The 25,229-nt window shown below is 39.0% G+C and overlaps 1 protein-coding gene across 1 annotated transcript in view; it reads left to right on the forward strand.

Moving 5' to 3' along the window:
• Positions 1-8,468: 8,468 nt before the first annotated feature.
• CNTNAP2 (contactin associated protein 2) overlaps positions 8,469-25,229 on the forward strand; it is a 1,655,962-nt gene continuing 1,639,201 nt past the window's right edge. The window contains exons 1-2 of the mRNA XM_055420199.2: positions 8,469-8,595; positions 9,477-9,587. Coding sequence (XP_055276174.2) covers positions 8,469-8,595; positions 9,477-9,587 — 238 coding nt within the window. The remainder of the gene's footprint in view (positions 8,596-9,476; positions 9,588-25,229) is intronic.

The raw sequence follows: 25,229 nt of genomic DNA on the forward strand, positions 1-25,229 counted from the left end.
TGAAGAGAATTCCAGCCAGGAGGCAGGGAGAGAAAGAGGCACTTTAGCAGGAATGTGGTTGGTGTGTCTGAAAAAGAGAAAGGAAAGTGAAACTGGAGCTTAGCGACTCAGAGGAGAAGAGTGAAATAAGATAACTCCAGAGATCATTCAGAGCCAAGTCATCACAGGCTTTGCTGGAGTTAGGGTTCCATACTCAATGCAAGGGGAAGCCCTCAGGAACAAGGGCCAGGAATAATCTGATCTGCTTTTTAAAAGATCCATCAGACAAGTGCAAAGAAAATCGATTTTGAAGGGATAAAGGTTGAAGCAGGAAATAAGTGCCCAATAAATATTTATTACATGAATAAATGGAATACATTTGATGTACTGTGCTGAACATTATATTTATTGGGTGTAGGCATATGAGCTGAAATGCTGATCCTGTATGATTTTCTCTGAGAACACCTATTTAAAACTGCGGGTGTATCTTCCTTTTAGTTGAAAGATACAGGTCTGTTGTGGACAGAAGACCTTAAAATTGCTGCATGATAGAGGGGGCATCACTTCAGGTAAATTCCTGGGATCAAAATGGGAAGTGCTAAGAAAAATCTGGGCTTCCCTGGTGACTCAGCAGTAAAGAATCCACCTGCAATGCAAGAGACCTGGGTTCGATCCCTGGGTTGGGAAGATCCTCTGGAGGAGGGAATGGCAACCCACTCCAGTATTCTGGCCTGGAGAATTCCATGGACTGTACAGTCCATGGGGTTGCAAAGAGTTGGACACAACTGAGCGACTTTCACTTCACTTTCACTATTATTCTTTAACTGTGATGTCTCAAGCTTCCTCTTCTGTATGATGGTAATGATATCAATGTCAAAGTCTTACTAAATCAAGTAACTCACTGAGAAAATTCTCTCAGAATATTTGCTGCATTGCCTGCCCCATAAGTACTCAAAAATGATTAATATTACTATTTATTTGCTGATTTTGACTTAATGGCTTCTACTATTTATGCCACTGAGATGGAAAAGGGGCACGCCTCATTGAATTCAAGGCTACTGTAATGCATACAGTAGCACATTTGGTTGTTTCCCATTGAGTGGAAATGAACAAAAAGGAAAATAGGGTCCCTTCCTTGGAGTTGTAAAGAGGAAAGATTCAGTGAGAAGATAAAGGGGAGAGATAGGTTTCCTTTTTTCCCTTATTGATTTTCATTATATGTCAGGTAAATTATGTCCACACAGTTGTTTTAGTTCCAAATTTATTATCTTCACCTTTTTCTAACTTAGCATTTAATGGCAAACTAATTGTACTTTTCTTCATGACTGCTGGCTTCATGTCTTTTGTGAGATGTCTTAAGTAAAGAAAACTAGATTAATTCTCCATACGTTGTATGAAAGTACAGTTAATTCTCAATTTAAATATATGATGTCTTTTACCAATGAACTAACATTCTTGCATTTTCTGTGCAAAGGAGTTTAACCCTGCTATGAAGATCCAGACGTAGATAATAAAAGATCCCTACATAAAATGAAATACAAAGCAATATTTATTTTTATTTTAAAACGAAAGGCAATATTTGTACGGACACTTCTTTGATAGGTCAGTATATGCTAAAGACCAGATTGTTAATGTCCTCACCCATTTAAACATGTGTTGTATCAAATGTAGTGTGTGTGTGTGTGTGTGTGTGTGTGAAAACTAGTAACAGTGATTACTTCTGTGGATTGTGAAAATCCTTTCTTTCTCTGTATTGTATGGATTTTTATAAGATCAGGCAAAAAAAAAATTATTTCCATTGACAAAGAGTAGGTCAGGGTAGTTTGAGCAAGAAGTACACAAAGCAATGTATGAATCACAAAAAAATGGGCGGAAATTATGATGAAAATGAAGATATATAAAATTAGAGTTGAGTTGGAGTCAGTCATCAGTATTTTGCCCTAAGGAAGAGCAAACATTTCCAGAATTTTCCTATAATACTGATTTTTTAAACCATTTACTTTCTATTGCTATGATGTAGGAAATCATTGAAAAACTTATCCAAAATTAGAAATGGACATTTGAAATAATGAAAAAAAAATCTGAAGACACTCTGGTAAGATGGAACTTAGTCATCCAAATTCATACCCCTAGGAATAAAATGAAAGTGAGCTGCCGTCTATGGCGTTGCACAGAGTCGGACACGACTGAAGTGACTTAGCAGCAGCAGCAGTAGGAATAAAATACCATTTTTTTTTTAAATTGTAAAAGGCATGCTTTCTTCCATGTGCTAATATTGGGAAAACCTCAGTCTAATACTAATCTCTGCAAATCACAACTATCCTAGAAATTATTTATTAGATCAGGTTGAGTTAAAATAACCGAACTTGAAAAAAATAAGTTACAAAATAGACTGGAAGAGCATGTCATGTTTCAATTTCCGGTACTCGCCATACAGTCAAGGGGTAATACAATATTTAAACATAAAAATGTATATGCAAATTATTCAATTCATACACATTTGGCTCCCAGGTAGAATTATACCTTTTCCATAGAGAAAAGTAAGTGGGGTATGGAATTTCCACAGATGGCATATGGAATGAGCTCAGTTTGTTTGGGTTTTTAATAGAATGCTAAAGTTAACGAAGTTCTGAGGTGAAAAATACAGAGCCTATTCATGGAACATGTGCTGAGGAAAGACAGCAAAGCACCATGTTTCTAAGTGCATCAAAACAAAGAACTTCTGGAACCAGTGGCCCACGTTTATAGGGAATAAAGGCAGCGGGCCTGCCATAGCTGTAGAGAAAGATGGTGAAGTTATTGCTAGTGCTGTGCCTTTCTTCCTTTCTTTTTCTTTCTTGTTTTCTTTCTCTCATTTTTTCTCTCCTCCCTCCCTTCTTCCCTTTCTTCTTCTCTCCTCTTTATTGAGAAGATTTAAAACACACACACACACACACACACACACACACACACGGAAACATCGTCTTGGGAATACAGTCTTTAAAGCAGTGCTAGATCCCATACTAGTCTTTGTTTTGTCTGAGTGTGGAAACCGACATTCCTTATAATTTGTGAAGCATTTACAGGACTATATTAATCTCAGTGATTCCTCAGGAAACACACCTAAGTCATGGCTTCAGTCTCTTTTTCATTCAAATCCTAGGCTATCCACTAGCCACTAGGCTAGATAGGAAATAGCGCCTTATTTGTCCAAAGAATTTTCCACTGTCTGTGAAGCAATGTAGCCAAAGCATGTAGTCCAGGAAGTCAGGGAAATGGCGCAGAGGATAACATCGTCAACAGTAGCTGGAGACTCAGGCAGTTGTAGACTCAGCTGAGAAGGACACCAACTGCCTGAAGCTGGACACCTTGGGGAGCAGGCAGAGCAGAAGGAAAGTCAGGAGTGGGAGGCATCATGCAGTCCTGGAGTGCCCACCAAGATGGACCCCTAGGCCTTGAAATGAGCATCGCTACGGGAAAGACAGGCCATCTCTGGGAGGAACTAAGATGCTCTTAGGGGACCCAGAGAAGGGAATGAGCATGGCCATGTAGCTTGCAATTCGAGATAGTTTTGGCCATAAGGAGCCAGGCAGGAGGCTGCTGATTGGAAATAGAAGACTTTAGGGGGAGGTCTGGCTTCTTAGGGCTTCCCTGGTGGCTCAGAGGGTAAAGTGTCTGCCTGCAATGCAGGAGACATGGGTTCGATCCCTGGGTCAGGAAGATCCCCTGGAGAAGGAAATGGCAACCCACTCCAGTACTTTTGCAAGGAAAGTCCCATGGACAGAGAAGCCTGGTAGACTACAGTCGATGGGATTGCAAAGAGTCGGACATGACTGAGCAACCTCACTTTATTCTGGTCTCTTAACTTTGCCCTGACAATGGAGTCATAAAACCTGAGGCTGGTGTTCATGTAGTTCTAGATTCAAAAGTCAGGAGTTGAATGCACAGGAAGTAAAGAGAACATTTTATGGTGTATTCCCTTGAGAATATGCCTTTTACAGTGCTTTCTTTTTCTTTTTTCTGAGTGTGAATCAAATGTTGCTAGAATTTAAAATATGATACCAAAGAGGGAAGAGGGCCTGGGATGGATGGATTGAGAGGTAGGGATAGATATGATGTATTGATATGATATATGATACTGATATGATATATTAAATAGATAGCTAATGAGAACCTATCGTACAGTACAGGAAACACTACTCGATGCTCTGTGGTGACCTGAACAGGAAGGAAATTCAAAAAGGGATATACGTGTAACTGATTCACTATGCTGTACAGTAGAATCTAATCAACACTGTAAAGCAACTCCAATAAAAATTAAAAAACAAAAGCAGAATAGAATTTCCATCCTGGTAGCACTGTTTGGTTCTGGAGTTCTTCATCATTCTTATTTTCTGGATATTTACTTGTATTTCCAAATGCGTGATATAAAACATATATTCTAAGTGCTATGATTATAAAAGATGTGAATGTTTTAAAACATTATTTCTTAATCAGAGATAACATTTGAATGCTACTCTGATGTCAAAGACATATGTTCTGAAGTCCTCTGACCTCGCAAACTGCTGTCCATCCCCCCTGCCAAGAAAGATCTCTCTCAGCCACGCTCTTGGAGGTGAAGGGCCACAGCCGCTTCATCTCGCTTTGCCAATCACTTCCTCTGTTCCAGCTTGAATTAATACGGAATTCTTACAGTTAGTCTGTCTTCCTGATTGACTGAAATTGTGTGAAAATAAAACTCAAGGCCCATCTGCTCTTCTAGTTTTCATCCAGGATTCCCTGGAAGGGAAATACACTGGAGACCAAATATTTGCCATAACTACGTGGCCGTAGTTTTGGAAAACATCCCAGTATGGGAAAATACAATACTAAATTATTTCAAATGTTAGCATTCTCCCTGTCTCTCTACTACTATTACCACTGCTATAAAATTCCTAACTTTCTCCAGGGATCTGTTTGATTTTCTAATGTTTAATGTCTGCAGAGTATTGAGACACATGCTCTAGAACAACAAGCAATCAGACTCTTTGGAAGATGGAAGGTGTAATAACTGTTATTACAGTTGGAGATAAAAATGGATCATTCATCCTAATAGTCAGTCTGGCAATATGGGCACATGTGGAGTGTCGCCACCGCCATCACAGGGCAATTTCACCCTCATCGTAGCCTTAAAACTTTTCCTCTCTCTGTAGTGTTCGTAACCCTCTTCATCTATATCCTCTCAATTCTTCAGGTCTTTTTATCATTTGTATGTTACCTGTTACCATAGTGACCGTTAATCATTCTTCTTTGTGGATACATGGAATATTTATTATACTGAACCAGAGGTTGGAAAACTTGCTCTGTAAAAGGTCAGATAGTAAATCCTTTAGCTTCAGAGGCGGTATGGTCTCTTTCCGTGACATTCTGCTGAGATGTGAATGTAATCAGTGAGTGAGTGGGGGTGTGGTCCAGCACAGCTTTACTTAACGAAAGCGAGCAGTGGGCCAGCTCTGGTCTGGGGGACAGAGTTGTGGACTCTTGTCCTTGATAGTGCTCCAGAGCATTAGAGTTTGAGAGAAATTTGGCTAATTTCTTCATGTTGTGTGTGAGTCGGGGTGGCTCAGATGGTGAAGAATCTGCCTGCAATGCGGGAGACTCAGGTTTGATCCCTGGGTTGGGAAGATCCTCTGGAGAAAGGAATGGCAGCCCACTCCAGTATTCTTGCCTGGAGAATCCCATGGAGACAGGAACCTGGCAGGCTACAGTCCATGTAGTTGCAAAGAGTTGGACACGACTGAGTGACTAACGCTTTCACACTTTCATCTGTAGAAAGGGGGTTAACTGACATACTCCAGGTCACACAACTTAGGAGAGAGCCAGGAGTGACAAGGTCACCTAAACCACAGTCCTGTATCTTTAATTTACTTGTTACTTTCAGGATTTGATTATGTTCTAGTCAGCATTGAATTATAGACTGGTATTATTTTCTTTTTTAATGTTTAATTACTTTATGTGGGTCCATATATTGTTACCACTCATGAGAGAATGGGCAATAGATACATAGATATTTTATTGCCCAAAGTGATTAGAACAGTGCAAAGCAGGGAATAAGATCATAATAAATATTTGTGACTACTTTCTTTCAGGAGAACATATAATCATGTGACATTTTTCTTATTTAATTATGCAGTTATAGATTTTGTCTCAACTTAGATTATTGTGAGATATCTGATCCTTAAATTATGATAATAATTCTATAGAATTTTTTAAAAATAAATAATCTTTTATATGCTGTTATCTTTCTTGATCCCAGTTTTACTCGAATTTTGTTTATCTGATTTATATGAGTCTTTAAAATTCGTGAAAAAATTTTAATTTGGTATAAAGATTAATTTGTTATGGCAATCAAATTTAAAGAAAACAACTAATATGCATAAACTATCCTCAGATTGTATAAACTGCTATATTTAAGTTCTAAATTTAAGTAAGTTAAATGGATCACTTAATTATCAACTTCATTTTAATTATTTACCGTGTGTAACATGGAGCTATATATTCATTGAATACTGAATTTTGAAAAATGTATTATTCCTTATTATCAGGTATTGTTATTTAGTTGCAACTCTTTGCACCCCATGGACAATAGCCAGGGTCCTCTGCCCATGAGATTTCCCAGGCAAGAATACTGTTATGGCTGGCCATTTCCTTCTCCCGGGATTATCAGGTTAGTCCTACTGAGCAGGTTTAGACAGAAAGTTTCTCCTGGCATGGTCCTGTTGAGCTCTGTCACAGCATATGTCCTCTTTTCCTTAGGTTACTACGCAGATGTCACCCAATCAAAGAGACTTTTCTTGGCTGGGCACCCAAAACCTGCAACTCTCTCAACCTCCACCCTACCCACAGACTCCTAGCCCCTCTTTCATATTTAGGGTGTCTTTGTAGTTTTTATCACCATCCCATCCTATGAATTCACGTTTTTACCTGTTTGTTTTGGTTTTAGTAAGTTTTTAATTTCTACTGAAACATAAATTACATGAGGACAGGAACACAGTTATACTGCAGCATTTCCTGTGTCTGACACGACATAGATTCTTCTTTAAATTTTTTAAAATGTAGTTTATTTTTTATTGAAGTGTAGTTGATTTCAGGTTACAGTAAAGTGTTTTAGAATCTTTTTCAGATTCTTTTCCCTTATAGGTTTTTACAAAAGATTGAGTGTAGTTCTCTGTGCTGTAAAGTAGGTCCTTGTTGATTATTGGTTGTGTATTTTGTATAGAATAGTGTCTATATATCATAAATTTTTGTTTTATTTGAATGAATAAAATAAATATGAGTAAACATTAGCACATTTTTAATATAATGGAAAATTCTGAAATAATAGTTGCTCGTTAAACTTCAATACAGAGCTTACATCAAAAAGTTGTACAAAGTTAGACTGAGACAGAAGTTAGAAAATCAGGATTTTGTATGTGTGATCAACAGCAGCTAAAATAATAGTAAATTTTTAAACAATTAATACGGATTCTCACTTTGTAAATTGATACTTTTAAAATAAATGTTATGTTCCTCTTTACAGTCATTTACATTTAACTTTCTGGGGAATATATCCACACACACATGCCACATTGCTCAGAGGCACTCACAGCATAACTGAGAAAAGGAAGAACTCTAACTGTGTTTTACAAGGGCGAATGTGTTCCTCTTAACTTCAGTTTTGTACACACTCGAGTGGTGAGATAATGAAAATAATTCATTTCCCCAGAATCACTGGGAACTTCACTACACTTGAATGACTTTTCAAGAAAATTAGTTCATTCCTTCTATTGCTAGTTTTTTTTCCCCTGTATATGAATATCTGAGAAGTCATTTAGAATATACAGTGTAGTTCTGTGTCATATTAAACAGAATACTGAGCCCATGTAAACACTTGTTGGGGATTTAGGACCATCTCTCTCAAACTTAGGTGCTATGTCATGTTGTAATGCTGCATCGTGCTTTGAGACTCTTGAGTCTGTCAGGTTTCGTTGTCCTTGTTTTTCCTTCCTCCCTTCCTTCCATCCTGCCTTTCTCTCTTCCTCTCTATCTTCCTCCCTCCCTCCCTTGCTTCCTTCCTTCCTTCTACAAATGTCGTTAGACTGTGTGCCAAGTGCCAGGTGCTATTCAGATCATTGGAAAGGAAGCATTAAGCAAACTCTCAAAACCTTTATTTCCATGGAGCTTCTAATCTCATGGGAGAGAAAAGCAATCAAACAATTGAATGCCTGAAAACACAACATATCAGATGGCTGTAAATGCTATGAAGGAAAATAGAGCAAGGCGTGATACAGAGAATGAGGGCAGTGGGTACTCTTGTAGCTGGGTAGACTGGGAAAACTTGTCTGCACTGTGAGAGATAACATTAAATAGAGCCTGGGAGAGGTGAGGGATGAGCCTGGAGGTCATCGAAAGAGTGACAGCAAATGTCATGGCAGGAGCAAGTCTGCAGGTGCAGTCAGAAGGAAAGGGTGGCTGGACAGTAATGGACAAGGATGCTGGAGGATGTGATCGGTGCAGAGGCTGCCGTGGGCCATTGCGGGACCTTGGACTTCATTCCAAGTGACTTGCGAGCAGGAGGCAGAGGATATTTTGAGTGCAGGAACTACCTTACCCACCTGCGTATTTTTTAAACTGCCCTTTTGGCTGCTATGTACAGAAGGACTGTAGCAAAAGAAGAGGAAGGAAGGCTATGCAGTCACGGCAGGGACAGCTGATGGCTGCCTGGACCAGGGGGTCAGGCGAAGGGAGGTGGTAGGATTTGGGATATTCCAGTATGACAAGACATAGCACTTGATGCAGTCTCCCGGACACCAAGAGGATGCAGAGAAGAGCTCCAAGAGTTGAGTCCTGGGCACTTTAATGTATGTAGACACCAGGAAGGTGAGAGCCACCCATCAAAGTGGAATGGGAGAGTCAGAAGTTGTAAAGAAGAAGGTGGAGAAATAGTTCATGTCAGTGCAGAAGCCAAGTGAAAATTAGAACTCCAGTGCAGTTGATTGGTCAAGTATAATGAGAACTGACTAATATTTTAGACAGCAGTGCTTTCGTGTTGGTGGTTATCTTATGTTCTTTCTTACTGGTACCTATTCCTAATTTTTTAGTTTGAATATCATTCCTCCTGATCTTCCCTCCTCCAAGCTCATATTTGAAACCTTGAATCCTTAGAGTGAATAAATAACTGAAGATTTTGAGGAGACTCCAAATCCCAAATCTTGTTAAATAACCAGCCACAACTTTAGTCATGATTCTGAGATAGCAGGCCTGCATTGAGGTCTTTTGGAATAATGCACTTTATCATAGTTATAACTTGAAAATCAGAAGGCTGTTGAAACTGTGCTAGGGTTCATTAGAAAAATCAGTGTTAAGTTGTATAAAATATAATTGTTTGCTAGATGCATCATGTATCTTAAAATTTTCATTGTATTCATTAGTGATTTTTAACAAAAAGTATGCCAGGGATTATTCAGTCTTTATTAAATCTGGCTTTCTTTTCTTTTCAGAAAAATGTGATGAGCCACTTGTGTCTGGACTACACCATGCAGCTTTCAGCAGCTCATCCTCTATGTCTGGGAGCTATTCACCTGGCTATGCCAAGATCAACAAGCGAGGGGGTAAGGCAACTTTCGTTTCATTTGCCAACAAATGTGTTACGTAAGAACATATTATATTTATGCAGCATTTTTAAAGTATATTTTATTGTACGACAGCTAGTGGCTGGCAACCAAAATCATTCTTCCCACTTCTGTTAACAGTCATAGACACTTCCTGTAAGCCTGTTTTGTAGCCACTATTTTGGAATGATATAGATAAAATTGGACTGGAAATAACAGATGATATATTAAAGAGGAAGAATTTTTTGTAGCCACTATGGAGGGCTTCCCAGGTGGCTTTAATGGTCAAGAATCTGCCCGCCAATGCAGGAAATGTGGGTTTGATCCTTTAGTTGGAAAGATTCTCTGGAGAAGGAAATGATAAACCACTCCAGTATTCTTGCCTAGGAAATCCCATGGACAGTGGACTTAAGTCCATGGGGTCACAAAGAGTCAGACATAACTGAGCTACTAAACAGCAGCATCTATTGTGAAGTGATATAGAAAAAACAAAAAAAAAGAGCTGCAAATAGGAGACGGTAAAATAAAGAGGAAGAATTTTGGAGTTTATATGATAGTGAGTTCAAAATGACATAAAAATTCTGAGTTAAGGAAATGCTGGTTAACCAGAAAATCATTTAGAAAGATGTTAAAAGAATAGGTTCCAAATATGTGTACCATGCGTGAGGAAGAATACTTTGTATTAACTGCTTTTTCTCCTTTTATTAATGTACACGCTTAGTTTCTATTGAAAATGCAGGATGAAAAATTATGACTATTTGCAGTTTCTCCCCTAGTGCCCAGAATTTAGCTTTGTTATTAAAGGCATGTGAAAAAGTTTGTATATGTGCAGCTCAAATTTTACTTTTAGATTTTAAATATAATTAGTAAATGATGATTTCAAAGTGAACAGCCGCTAATAGAGGGTGAAAGAAGAAAATTAAGAACAGAAACCTAAAACTCTTTAGCTTCAAAGAAATTCTGGTATAAATATCAATGAATGACAACTTGGAAAGATACAGTATTTTCTTAGATAAATATGTATTAACTGACAGAGGCCATAATTTTTATTCAGTAAAACAGGAGATGCTAAGCTTAAATCATAACAAATCAGGAAAAAAATGTGAAAAATTAAAGAAGGAAGGAAAGGAAGGAAAACAGGGAGAGAAAAAACACAAACAAAGGTTGAAAAAAGAAAACTGGAGAAAACCCAAAGGGGGAGGAAAAAAGATGGGATGAAAGAAAACATATCAGAAAAGGGAAAAAAATATCATAGAGAATCAGAAAGAACAAAACGGAGGAAAATATACATAAGGAAAAAGAATAATATATATATACAGAAATTTGTGGAAGCATAAAGATATCATAAGCAGAAAAAGATTGGTGAAAGAGATACATAGGCAAAGATAGAGGAATATGAATTTCAAATATATATATATACAACTTTGATTTAAAAGTAGTATTCATCAGTTATTTGATTTTCAATGTGCTGTTTTTTTAAATTGTGGTATAATTGACATAACATTATATTAGCCTCAAATGTACAGCATAATGATTTCATGTATGCAGATTTGTATGTATTGCAAAATGATCACCACAGTAAGTCTAGTTAACATCCATCACTATATACAGTTACAAACATTTTTCTTGCAGTGAGGACTTTAAGATCTAGTTTCTTAGCAGCTTTCACATATGTAGGACATTATTGTTAACGATGTCTGTATGTTGCATATCCTCAAGACTTATTTGATAACTGGAAATTCACACCTTTTGACTCCCTTCTCTCATTTCTCTTAACTCTCAACACCCTGCCTCTGGGAACCGTCAATGAGTTCTCTGTATCTGTGTAGTTATTCTTTTTATTATGTGATTAGGGCTTCCCAGGTGGCGCCAGTGATAAAGAACTCGCCTGCCAGTGCAGGAGATGTGGGTTCCATCTCTGGGTCAGGAAGATCCCCTGGAGCAGGAATTGACAACCCACTCCAGTATTCTTGCCTGGAGAATTCCATGGACAGAGGAGCCTGGCAGGCTACAGTCCATGGGGTCGCAAAGAGTCAGACACAACTGAGCTACTGAACAAGTTTTCAAAAATTTTCCTTCAATATGTCAAATAATGAAAAATTTAATGTATTCCTTTTCCATTAAATTAACTAAAACTAAACCAAACCAAAAAAAAGTACAGACAGAAAAACCAAGAAACAGAAAACTTGCCATACCCAAATTCATAATTATGATGCAGACCAGTTCAGTACTAATAAACGTGGGACAACATATAAAATGGAAAAGAAATAATACATGTACCTCCTGATGTCAAGAGGATGTGATATTCCCTAAAAGAAGTATCATGATGTTGAAAGATCAAAAGTAACTTCAATGAAAGGAAGCAGAATCTCAAAATATTTTTTTAGAAAGTTCTGTGGGAAAAGAATACCAATGAAATGTTATACCTAGTGAATTTGAGCAAGTCAAGTTATGTCAAGAGTGTGACTTCTTTGGGCATACAAATGAAACAACCCAACCAACAGTGAGATGAGTGAAAAACAAGAATAAAGAAACCACGGTCCAATGATGGGCACTGAGCAATGAATCATTTAAATATAAGATCATGACTAGATTGGTGCTGGAGAAAACTCTTGAGAGTCCCTTGGACAGCAGAGATCAAACCAGTCAATCCTAAAGGAAATCAACTCTGAATGTTCATTGGAAGGGCTGATGCTTAGGTGGAAGCTCCAATCCTTTGGCCAGCTGATGCAGAGTCAACTCACTGTAAAAGACCTGATGCTGAGAAAGACTGAAGCCAAAAGGAGAGGGGGCAGCAGAGGATGAGATGGTGAGAGAGCATCACCAACTCAATGGGTATGAATCTGAGCAAACTCCAGGGGATAGTAAAGGACAGGGAAGCCTGGTGTGCTGCAGTCTCTGGGGTCGCAAAGAGTCAGTCTCAACTTAGCAACTGAACAACAAGACAACTAGGAATTACAGTTGTAGAAAGAGTATAAATGTTACAGATGTGGAATCTAAAATATTAAATACCAAACTATGGGATTAGATATATGCTTTTTCTCCCCAACCTTTCAGAGCAGGAGGCCACTGGATGCTATAACTTTTAAGTGCAGATTAATTTTGTTTTTGTTTTTTTAAGGATTAACTCACTGTATGAAGAAGCATCAATATTTTTATTGTTGCTGTCATTCAAGTAAAGTTACATTAAAACATTTTTGCTTTAAAATAGTACAGGATGCCACTCTGAATTATTCAGAGGTGTTTATCTACTCATATATGTAAAGTGAGGTATCTAAAATTAAACTTCGAAAATGTTAACTTTCTTTTTTAGCCTGGAAGATGGGATTTGAGTAATGTCTTCATCTTCTTTTTATCAGGTTTCTTTATAGTTTATAGTATGTATGCATCTGTATCTACAGTAGTTAGTCTCTCAGTCATGCCTGACTCTTTGTAACCCCATGGACTGTGGTCCACCAGGCTCCTCTGTTCATGGGCTTCTCCAGGCAAGAATACTGGAATAGGTAGCCATTCCTTTCTGCAGGGGATCTTCCTGACCCAGGGATAGAACCTGGGCAGTTTCTTTACTGTCTGAGCCACCAGGGAAGCCCAATATACACATATTATAAATAGAAGCATAAATACAATGCATTTCCTATAAGAAAGCTGTTTCAAAAGCAAAATATTATCTACAATGTTTATGGCTTCTTAGTTGTCTGACTGGCAGATTCTCTCTGATTTTTGATACAGTGGATTATCATGTGTTGGGGTGAAAATGTGATGCTGTAGTTCATAGGGGAAAAGCCTTATCTGTGCTATAGTCTTGCACTTACTTATGGCCCATCTTATCAACATTGGTTATGCGAGGAAGTTTATTTACTTGTATCTTACCTCCCAGAGACCTCTTTTGCTTCTCAGAGGTGTACGTGCCCAGTTGCCCATAGTGCCCTCCCCTAGCTCACCGCACGTTGTCTACCTGTTTGAGACCGTCACACACTGGCCATACCTCCACTCATCATGCCGCCGTTCCTGTGCATGTACATAAAAGACACCCATGTGCAGGGCTAGCTTGACCCTGGTTAATAACCTCACCGTGGATCAAGGTAGCAAGTACCAGAGAGGAGGATTACTTCCTCTAAAAGAAAACAAAAATATCCACATATGGTTCTTCCATTTCAAAACAAAGTTTTTTATTCCATCATAAATTTTATATGCAAACACCCTTGGAAGAGGAGTCACGTTGACTGAAATTCAGTTTAAGATATAAGTGGCTAATGACCAGCATTGATTGAGAATTGTTTTGTTTTTTGTGCAGCACAAAGTTATGTATCTTAAAATTAAATGCAGCATAGCATTCCACAGGGAGGAAAAATTAAAGAATATGTCAGGGAGGCAAGAAATGCTAAAGATATATTTTCCTACTTGACTATTGGCAAGAATCATCTGATTTATACACCACATAACCATTTGAAGCAGGGAGATCTTATACTAACAGAAAAGGATAAAAGAGTGTAATTTACTAATTATACAAAAACAGAAGATAACAAATTCAGTTAAGCATTATGTTGATAAACATTGCTTCAAGATTTATCGTTTATTTAAATGATATTCTTCAAATACATTTTAGAGAGCTAGATTTATGAATACATAGAAAAGCAGAGTATGAAAGCACATATACATTCAGATGACAGATTGACACATGTTTACAGAATGGGGTTTAGCTTTTGGGTTCCTGTGATACAAATCCATCTGCTGCAAGCTTGGTGTCAGGGACAGAAACGAAAAAACTGGGGAGGGGAACGAGATGTTTAAATGAAAAAATCCACTTGTAATTCTATCATGTCTTTTGAAGCCTATTACTTTAAGAGTTTTTGTTTGTTTTGGAACAATATCTACCTCTTATGGTCTGTGTTCTGGATTTATCTTAGTTTATTGGTACTTTCCTAGGCTTGTGTCATTCTGACTCAATAGCAAATAGATGGATTACTCTTTTTAAAACATAGCACAGATATTAAACCTTTGAGAATTTTGTGTAAGATAGCCATCACCTTATTGTATAGTACTTTTCAGTTCAGTTCAGTTCAGTTCAGTTGCTCAGTTGTGTCCGACTCTCCGCGACCCCATGAATCACAGCACGCCAGGCCTCCCTGTCCATCACAACTCCCGGAGTTCACACAAACTCATGTCCACAGAGTCAGTGATGCCATCCAGCCATCTCATTCTCTGTCGTCCCCTTCTCCTCCCGCCTCCAATTCCTCCCAGCATCAGTCTTTTCCAGTGAGTCAACTCGTCGCATGAGGTGACCAGATTATAAAATGCCTTCATATAGATTCTAAATGTCCCTTGATCTTCACAATTACTTTGTTAGAAAAAATACATTAGAGATGCCAACTATTTCTTCTCCCAAACTTTTTTCTCCGCATGCCTTTTACTGTCTACTTCCCCTAAGGGACAGTCATTCTACCACGTAGCCACAGGTGATGAGAGAAAATCCACGATCTCAACTGATGCCATCAGAATCTCTGTTTCATTTGTGCAACATGAATTCAGGAACCAAGAGAACTACTGGGTAAAGCATGATGGTGGTGATGGTTTAGTCACTCAGCCCTGCCTGACTCTTTGCAATCCCAGGGACTGCAGCCTGCCAGGCTCCTCTGTCCATGGGAATTTCTAGGCATGAATACTGGAGTGGGCTGCTGTTTCCTACTCCAGGGAAATTTTCTGACCCAGGGATCGAACCCACATCTCCTGCATTGCAGGTGGAGTCTTTGCTGCAGAGCCAGCAGGAAGCCCCCAAAGAATGGCAGGCCACGTATAAATAAGACAGAGAGGAGTGACGCAGATGCTGGAGAAGAGATGAAAGGTCAGAACACATGGGGCTAGGTACAGGATGGGAAAGTCCCTGGTCACATTCCTCCTCTGCTGCCTGTGTGCCTCACTTCTGCTCGTGCCTGGGAAACTCACCTTTCTAATTCTAATAGTCACCTCCTCTGGCGTGGGCTGATTGTAATAAATCTAGTTACCAAAGAACTCCTGATTAAAAACCATAAAATGTTATCAGTGTTGCGTTGGAATTAACCCAAAGGTAGAATGTGAAAAGAGATGGAAATTTTGCAATAAGTCTGTTTCACCCCTTTCAGTTCAGTTCAGTCACTCAGTTGTGGCCGACTCTTTGCGACTCCATAAACCACGGCACGCCAGGCCTCCCTGTCCATTACCAACTCCCTGAGTTTACCCAAACCCATGTCCATTGAGTCGGTGATGCCATCCAACCATCTCATCCTCTGTCGTCCCCTTCTCCTCCGGCCCTCAATCTTTCCCAGCATCAGGGTCTTTTCAAATGAGTCAGCTCTTCGCATCAGGTGGCCAAAGTATCAGTTTGAGTTTCAGCTTCAACATCAGTACCGCCAATGAACACCCAGGACTGATCTCCTTTAGGATGGATTGGTTGGATCTCCTTGCAGTCCAAGGGGCTCTCAAGAGTTTCACCCCCTTGCCTCTTACTTTTTCTTAGTAGATACTGAACTGCTTGCTGCTCCTCAGACATTTTCTTTTTAGAGAAAAAAAAAACAAAAAAAGATTTTTAGGTTTGCTTCTTAGATAGTCCCTTCTGTATTAGGAAACTGTCACCTTCTCTCTTAAAACCAAGGGCAGAGACTTGTAGTGGTGACAGGGCTTCCCAAGTGGCGTTAGCGGTAAAGAATCCAGCTGCCAATGTAGGGCACATAAGAGATGCGGGTTTGATCCCTGAGTTGGAAGATCCCCTGGAGGAGAGCATGGCAACCCACTCTAGTATTTTTGCCTGGAGAATCTCATGGACAGAGGAGCCTGGTGGTCTGCAGTCCATAGGGTTGCAAAGAATCGGACACGACTGAAGCAACTTAGAACACGTACATCCTTCATGTCCTCCAGCAGGGAGAACAGATTGCATTTGTAGGCCATAAAAGTGGTGAGCATTTTGGGGAGGAATATGTCTATAAGAGTCATATGGAAAGACCACTGGATCAGGTCTCTTAATGGCTCACACTTGTATCCTAAGAAGAAGTGCAGACCATCTCTTCCCTCTCCTTCAAATATACCACTGAAGTTAAAGCATTCCTACCATACTTTGATGCCTTACCTTGGTCCTATCACCGCTTTCGCCATTTTTCTGCTTCCTGTTGGCCAAGAGGGTAATTAGCAGAATGCCAACCTGCTCTCCGGTCCACACGCTCACACTTACACATGTTGCACTGCTCTTGCAGCACCCGGGTGGCTCAGCTAGTCGTCATACCATACCTTGTCTGCTCTTCCGAGTTTCATCCCTGCTACTCTTGGAAAGGGAAGCTTTCTCTCCTCTGTTGCACTGTCCGTTCTCATGTCCCTGCATTAAGTTTGTGAAAGCCCTCCTTTGCCTCTTTGGATTCTCTCTCCCCTTTCTGCTTTAAGTAGTAAAAGGAGCTGTCACAACGAATTAAAGCCCGAACAGTAGGCTACACTGATTCCATGCGGACTTGATGCCATTAATGCCTTCTGCTGCTGCTTTGCTGCTGTCTCCAACCTCTGATCCATTCCTCGGTTCTCCATTGCCCAGGCCTGGCCATCAGTATCCCCCGGATCAGGTAGTGTACTCAGTCTTTAGGAGAAGGCTCTTCCCTTAGACTACAGCATCCAGGCTTAGTATGAGGTAGACTGAAGTTTCCACTTGCCAGGCTCCTGGCCATATTTTCAGCTTCCACTCCACTAACTCCCTTCTTTTTTGTTCTCTCGCCTCTACCACTTATGCAATATTTCTCTTAATCCACTCACTGATGATTGATTGTGCTTTAGCAGCAGCCGCATGAATTCTCTGGTCCAAGTATTACTGGGAGAGGTTGCACTTTAAGAGCAGATACTTGGGAGCAAGAAGGAAAAAAATAATAAAAAGTCCAGAGAACTGTTTTTCTTATGTAGCTTCTCAGGATATTTGATATTCCTATTGGACAGGTTATACTTCTTCATTTTCAAATTACTCTCCTGCAAAGCCCTGCTGATTTTGCCAGCTCTCTTGTGATGCCAAGTAGTGGAAAAAGAGTGACTGTATCCATGCATAACTAGAATCCAATACAGAATCAACCAAGGGTGAGGATGGTATTAGTCAATTATTTTGACTTTCTGCATCTCAGTTTCCTGATGTCTATGATTATGGTTATATAATTTATCATCCAAACCAGAAACTTTTGACCATAGCAGTGCTATTAATAATTTTACCAGGGAAATTCTACAAGTATGGTACCCCTGTTTATATTCTGAAGTGGAATCAATTATATAATTTTGCAGAGCCATTGTGAAGATTAAATAATCTACACAAAGTGTACTGCATCTAAATATTACTCTCTTTCTGATCAATTACCCTCAACTCCCCAAGTGGCACCACATATATTAATACTTTTATAATACAAATTGAGTGAAATATGTTTCTCATTAAAAAACAATGCCTCCTTCAAAAGTGATTGCTAGCTTATCTGTATTTCCCAATGTGTGTGTTTTTCTTCTATCATCACATAAAATAAAAATGATATTGCAATAATTGAAATATTAATAAAATAACATTTAAATTTTTTTCATGATTTTTTACACAAATTTTAGACTGCTTAAATGTCCACCTACTTTTTTGACCTCAAATCCTTTCAATAAAAATGAACTGACATCTGTGATTTTCAAATGTTACTGTTGCTATTATTTGTATATCATTTGAATTAAATCTTATAGAATCCAATCTAATATATATATTTATTTATTTTGAGATACACAGAAAAGCCAAAAATAATTGTTCTGGACTTTAGGGAGAATAAAAATATCATTTTCCCCTCATCTTTCAAAATTCTGACTAGTTTTTAAAATATATTTGAAATGTCTTCTTCGTATCAGTGTGTCTTTATATTCGCCTTTTCAATTGAATGAGGGTTGCCATCTAACATAGTAAATTTTAATTTATTTTTTAAATTTAATTCTCAAATATTTTTTACTTCACTAGGAGTTTTGCAAAATTAAATGTGCAATAGAGGATACATTTGTATCACTGATATGTATTTGAAAAATTACTGAATGCTGGAAGCATGTTTACTGGGGAATGATTCATAAATTTGTTTAGACATGCCTTTTTAATTTGCAAACATTACTATGTTTCTGCTCAGCATCAAATTTTATAATGATGAAATTTTAATACCTTCTTTTGTGTTCCCTATAGAAATATATGCTGAGTTTTTTAGCATTTCTCATAGAGTACTGTTTCCCAAGGTGTGTGATGTGAATCCAAGCTATAACACACACATATATACACAGACTTTCTACAGTTATGGGGTTCCCTGGTGGCTCAGGCAGTAAAGAATCTGCCTGCAATGCAGGAGACCTGAGTTCGATCCCTGCGTCAGGAAGATCCCCGGGAGGAGGAAATGGCAACCCACCTCAGTATTCTTGCCTGGGGAATTCCATGGACAGAGGAGCCTGGCAGGCTATAGTCCATGGGGTCGCAAAGAGTCCAATAAGACTGAGCAACTAACATTTTCACTTTCACTTTTCACAGTTAAATCAGCCAGGCAAATACTGGGTATGGTGATACTCTCTAGGGGAACTAGAGAGAGACTCTTCATCGTGAAATATCTTTAGAGCCAGCAGAACACAGTCTCACTCTGAAAGAAGCTCTTATAAAATTTAGCCAAGCATTCTGTACATCAGTGGTTTTCAACAGGGTTTGTTTAATATGCTTGAAATTGCAATTGTGTCCCAGGAGTTCACTACTTACTGTTTCCAAAAATACTGCTTTTCAAGGCTGTATGATAAGAATATGATGGATGATGGTTTTGGGTTTAGCAGATTTTCTTTTTAATTATCAAAGATTATAATTGTATAATACTGAGAAGTATAGAACAAAATACAATTATTGGAGGATAATTGCTCTACAATATTGTACTGGCCTCTGCTACACATCAACAAGAATCAGCCACAGGTATACATATGTCCCCTGTCTCCTGTCTCCTTCCCCATTCCACCCCTCTAGGTTGTCACAGAGCAAGGTGTTGAGAGCTCCCTGTGTCACACAGCAAATTCTCACTTGCTGTCTCTTTGACATGTGGTATGTATATGTTTCCATGCTATTCTCAGAGAAAGGGAGTTCTTAGATCGCTGGCGTTTGAAATGAAGAAATGTTAATTGTCTAAAGGAAGGTGGTCTTTTGCCATGTCCATAGCGCACACTTCCCACTGAGAAAATCATAAGCTGCCGTCTTCAAAATGACTTTGGGATATTACTTTTCTAACACTCTCTTTATATCACAATATTAATACCCAATTGTCTACACTGAAATTTATATTATGCATTCTAATTTTCCTTTCCACACAATATTGAAAACCATGCCATTTGGTACTTGCCTTTTAAAGTTTAGGGCATGTGGGGTGGGAAATCTTGACATCTGAAATAAAGAAATATACTTAAATAGTATTTTGAGAAGATGGACAGATTAACTATTTCTTTGTGGATGTGTTGCTATGGAATTAGAAGAAGTAGGTTTCTCTTTTACCCTTGGAGAGACCTTGAGCTACTTCTTCCCTTCATTTAAATTCCCTAATTATGTCACTCCTGTAATGAGAAACTTGGATGAGATGATCTCTGGGACCTTGCCATCTCTGAACACTCTCACCTTGTAGCCAAGATCAATCACAATTCCCCGGTCTAAAACGTCATGAGCCACTTACAGAATCTCATGGTCTGGACTACTTCGTCCTTTGCGCACAGAAGTATTTCCCACTAAATAACTTTTGAAAGTATCCAGGACATCTGGGAGGAAACATTTATGGAATAAAGTTTCTACAAGTTGAATGTTTTTCTTTCTAAACCATTCCGAAATAGATGCCAGTGGTATGCTTAGAGATTAAATGTTTAATTATCCCTTTGCTCTTTGATTATTTTATTCAAAGTGAGACCTTAATATTTTCCACATCTCTGCCAAGAAGGTGGAGAATTTATGTGAATGATTTATACCTGATCAGAAGTATTTGTTTTAAAATTCTTGGCATCATTCCAAAGCACTTTAACACAGTATTGTGTTCAACTCTCAAAGAATATTTTCTGAATGAATGAACAAATATATTGAATTATATTTATTGCATAGATTTCTATTCACTTTAAACTTCATAGGCTTATTGCTTCTCTGTTGAGATGATTTGTTAAATCAAGAGTGGGTATTTGCTAACATTTTTCAGTTTCAAAAAAATTATTTCGTAAGTTATTTAGTCCCTGTTGTAGCCAACTGGGTCCAGACAGTAATAGAGAATAAGTGGCCATATAACTATTATCATCATTTCTAAATATATATATATATATATATATCAGTTTTGTAGAGTGTTCATGCAGGTCAATTGAGAAGTGGTCCCGTTGGTTTCTCCCAGTGCTTTTAAAATGGTTAACAGTTACCATCAAGGTAATGCTGTTGAGTTGGTAAAGCCTGCCACTCCTATTTCAGGATATTTCTTTCACAGATGAGGCTTTCGGCTTTAGCTGCTGCATCCACGTGGTAACATGTGCCTTTGGGTGACAAAGCATGTTCCATCACTTTCATCTTGTGTCTCGCCCGAGAGGAATACATTCTGTGTCCCTTTTACTCTGCGAAGAAAGAAAGGTCAGAAATGAGCAGGGCATGCCTTCAAGTTACTGTCTGGGAAATTCACATCAACCGATCATATGAAGGTCACTGCCCATTGAGGGGCACCGCACAAGAGCACCAATTCATTCAACGTGATTACGGCACAAACAGCCACACATGTGAAAAATACATTTCAAATCCTATAATTACCTTCCTTCTGCAACGGATGAGTGACTCTTCATTAATTTTCAATATCTCCTCTTCTATTATTAGAGAAAGTTCCATGCTTTTTGCCTGTTTGCCTCCTCCCCCTTATTTCATTCAATAAGAGAAGAGGCCAAGTTATTTCCAAGACAGTTGGGTGGATTTAATCTAGTAATGGCTCTATTAGCAACCTGGTTAGGTCATGCTTATCAAAATGAATAGGCCCTTGCCTTTTACCTTGAGCAAATTAATGACTTTTTCCACCCGTTTTTCATTGGGAAGAATGAAAACGTGGGAATCACCTGCTCTTTTATATTCACGTCTTGCAATACAAATTCTGAAAATACTGTGACTAATAACAATTCAAATCAGTCCAGCCTCCACTGGTGCATTGCCCTTTGTATACTCTGCAAATGAGCAGTCCACATCTGCATTGTTTACTCATTTCCTTTCTTTAAAACCAAGATATATGTTTGACATGAATATTGCTGACAATAAACCATGACATTCAAGACAGTCTACTTTTATTGTTCTTGCCTCTTTAACATTAAAATGCAAACACAAGTTGTAGAAGGCTTTATTCTGGTTTTTATTCCAAGGTCAATTTTTATTTTGCTTTTTCTTAGCTATTTTTATTTTCTTACTAATGCAGGGAATTCAAGTTGTATGTTTTTATTTTGCTTTGTTTTGTTCCTCAGTAACTTCTGGAATTTACTTCCTTTGTACCTGTTTTTCCACTTTAAAATTGGTGGGTGGTGCTATGTATCTCAGTTAGAGGGTCCTTGTCTGAAATTTATCTGCTATTTCGGTGTCACCAGACATCTGCAGCCAGGTAGACTGTTCTGCCTCCAGGGTGAACTGTTTTGTGTTAAAAGGTGAGTGCCAGAGCATATGTGTGAACAATGTGTAAGTATGCGTTTTGTGGATTTTTCCCTAGCCATTTTCTGGCACATATGAATATTAGAGGATTATTGATTGGAGGTTTTTTGTTTGTTTGCTTATATTTTGCTTTCAAATGATGCTTAGAACATGAGATAAGCCCTGTAAGGCTGCACAGTTAAGATGATGAAACATTCTGTTTCCTCCTCGACGGTTCTTTCTCAAGTGTTCTAAAGAGAATGGAAGTCGAAACCATGTGCTTCCGTGGTCTACGTGTTTCTCTGGTATTCAGTTCAGTTCAGTCGCTCAGTCGTGTCCAACTCTTTGCCACCCCATGAATCGCAGCACACCAGGCCTCCCTGTCCATCACCAACTCACAGAGTTTACTCAAATTCATGTCCATTGAGTCAGTGATGCCATCCAGCCATCTCATCCTCTGTCATCCCCTTCTCCTCCTGCCCCCAATCCCTCCCAGCATCAGGGTCTTTTCCAATGAGTCAGCTCTTCGCGTGAGGTGGCCAAAGTATTGGAGTTTCAGCCTCAGCATCAGTCCTTCCAATGAACACCGAGGACTGATCTCCTTTAGAACAGACTGGTTGGATCTCCTTGCAGTCCAAGGGACTCTCAAGAGTCTTCTCCAACACCACAGTTAAAAAGCATCAATTCTTTTGCACTCAGCTTTCTTCACAGTCCTACTCTCACATCCATACATGACCACTGGAAAAACCATAGCTTTGACTAGACGGACCTTTTTTGGCAAAGTAATGTCTCTGCTTTTTAATATGCTATCTGGGTTGATCATAACTTTCCTTCCAAGGAGTAAGTGTCTTTTCATTTCATGGCTGCAATCACCATCTGCAGTGATCTTGGAGCCCCCAAAATAAAATCTGGTACTGTTTCCACTGTTTCCCCATTTATTTGCCATGAAGTGATGGGACCAGATGCCATGATGTTTGTTTTCTGAATGTTGAGCTTTAAGCCAACTTTTTCACTCTCCTATTTCATCAAGAGTCTTTGTAGTTCCTCTTCACTTTCTGCCATAAGGGTGGTGTCTTCTGCATATCTGAGGTTATTGATATTTCTCCTGGCAATTTTGATTCCAGCTTGTGCTTCTTCCAGCCCAGCGTTCCTCATGATGTACTCTGCATATAAGTTAAACAAGCAGGGTGACAATATACAGCCTTGACGTACTCCTTTTCCTATTTGGAACCAGTCTGTTGTTCCATGTAGTTCTAACTATTGCTTCCTGACTTGCATATAGGTTTCTCAAGAGGCAGGTCAGGTGATCTGGTATTCCCATCTCTTTCATAATTTTCCACAGTTTATTTTGATCCACACAATCAAAGGCTTTGGCATAGTCAAAAAAGCAGAAATAGATGTTTTTCTGGAACTAATCCAAGCCTATGCCACAACCAGTAACTCTGAAGAAGCCGAAGTTGAACGGTTCTATAAAGACCTACAAAACCTTTTAGAACTAACACCCAAAAAAGATGTCCTTTTCATTATAGGGGACTGGAATGCAAAAGTAGGAAGTCAAGAAACACCTGGCATAACAGGCAAATTTGGCCTTGGAGCACAGAATGAAGCAGGGCAAAGGCTAATAGAGTTTTGCCAAGAGAACATACTGGTCTTAGCAAACACCCTCTTCCAACAACAAAAGAGAAGACTCAACACATGGACATCATCAGATGGTCAACACCGAAATCAGATTGATTATATTCTTTTCAGCCAAAGATGGAGAAGCTCTATACAGTCAGCAAAATAAGACCAGGAGCTGACTGTGGCTCAGATCATGAATTCCTTATTGCCAAATTCAGACTTAAATTGAAAAAAGTAGGGGAAACCACGAGACCATTCAGGTATGACCTAAATCAAATCCCTTATGATTATACAGTGGAAGTAAGAAATAGATTTAAGGGACTAGATCTGATAGAGTGCCTGATGAACTAAGGATGGAGGTTCGTGACACTGTACAGGAGACAGAGACCAAGACCATTCCCATGGAAAAGAAATGCAAAAAAGCAAAATGGCTGTCTGAGGAGGCCTTACAAATAGGTGAAAAGACGGGAAGTGAAAAGCAAAGGGGAAAGGGAAAGATAAAAGCATCTGAATTCAAAGTTCCAAAGAATAGCAAGGAGAGATAAGAAAGCCTTCCTCAGCGATCAATGCAAGAAAATAGAGGGAAACAACAGAATGGGAAAGACTAGAGATCTCTTCATGAAAATGAGAGATACCAAGGGAACATTTCATGTAAAGATGGGCTCGATTAAGAATAGAAATGGTATGGACCTAACAGAAGCAGAAGATATTAAGAAGAGGTGGCAAGAATACACAGAAGTACTAAACAAAAAAGATTTTCACGACTCAGATAATCACGATGGTGTGATCACTCACCTAGAGCCAGACGTCCTGGAATGTGAAGTCAGGTGGGCCTTAGAAAGCATCACTACGAACAAAGCTAGTGGAGGTGATGGAATTCCAGTTGAGCTATTTCAAATCCTGAAGGATGATGCTGTGAAAGTGCTGCACTCAATATGCCAGCAAATTTGGAAAACTCAGCAGTGGCCACAGGACTGGAAAAGGTCAGTTTTCATTCTGTGGTATTAGAGGTTCATAAGTCATTGTTGGAACCTTTCATTGATAAGGCCATGCTTTCCTATAGGATCAAATAGAGTTCCCAGAAAAAGAATGAATAAACTGTGCCTTGAATAGTTCCAACAGGAGGAACACGTAGAGTACAAGCGATGACCCTTCCCCACTGTGGAAGGGCAGGCAATCCACAACAAATGCTTCCCAGGGGGGCCAGGAAGGCAGAGTGTTTCTCCTCCTTCCCCACCCCAGCCAGGCCACATCTTAACTGTGTTAACTTATCAGCAGTTCTTATTGGTCTCCAGATTTTAATTATGTAGGTTGTTCTTCATACATAGCATCAACCTTTTTAAAGTTGCTTGTCCTTCAATAGTTGTCCAGAAGTCATCTCT

The sequence above is a fragment of the Moschus berezovskii genome, chromosome 3 (genome assembly GCF_049115385.1).
Source record: "Moschus berezovskii isolate FMDL1 chromosome 3, NW_MosBer_1.0, whole genome shotgun sequence".
NCBI classification, from domain to species: domain Eukaryota; kingdom Metazoa; phylum Chordata; class Mammalia; order Artiodactyla; family Moschidae; genus Moschus; species Moschus berezovskii.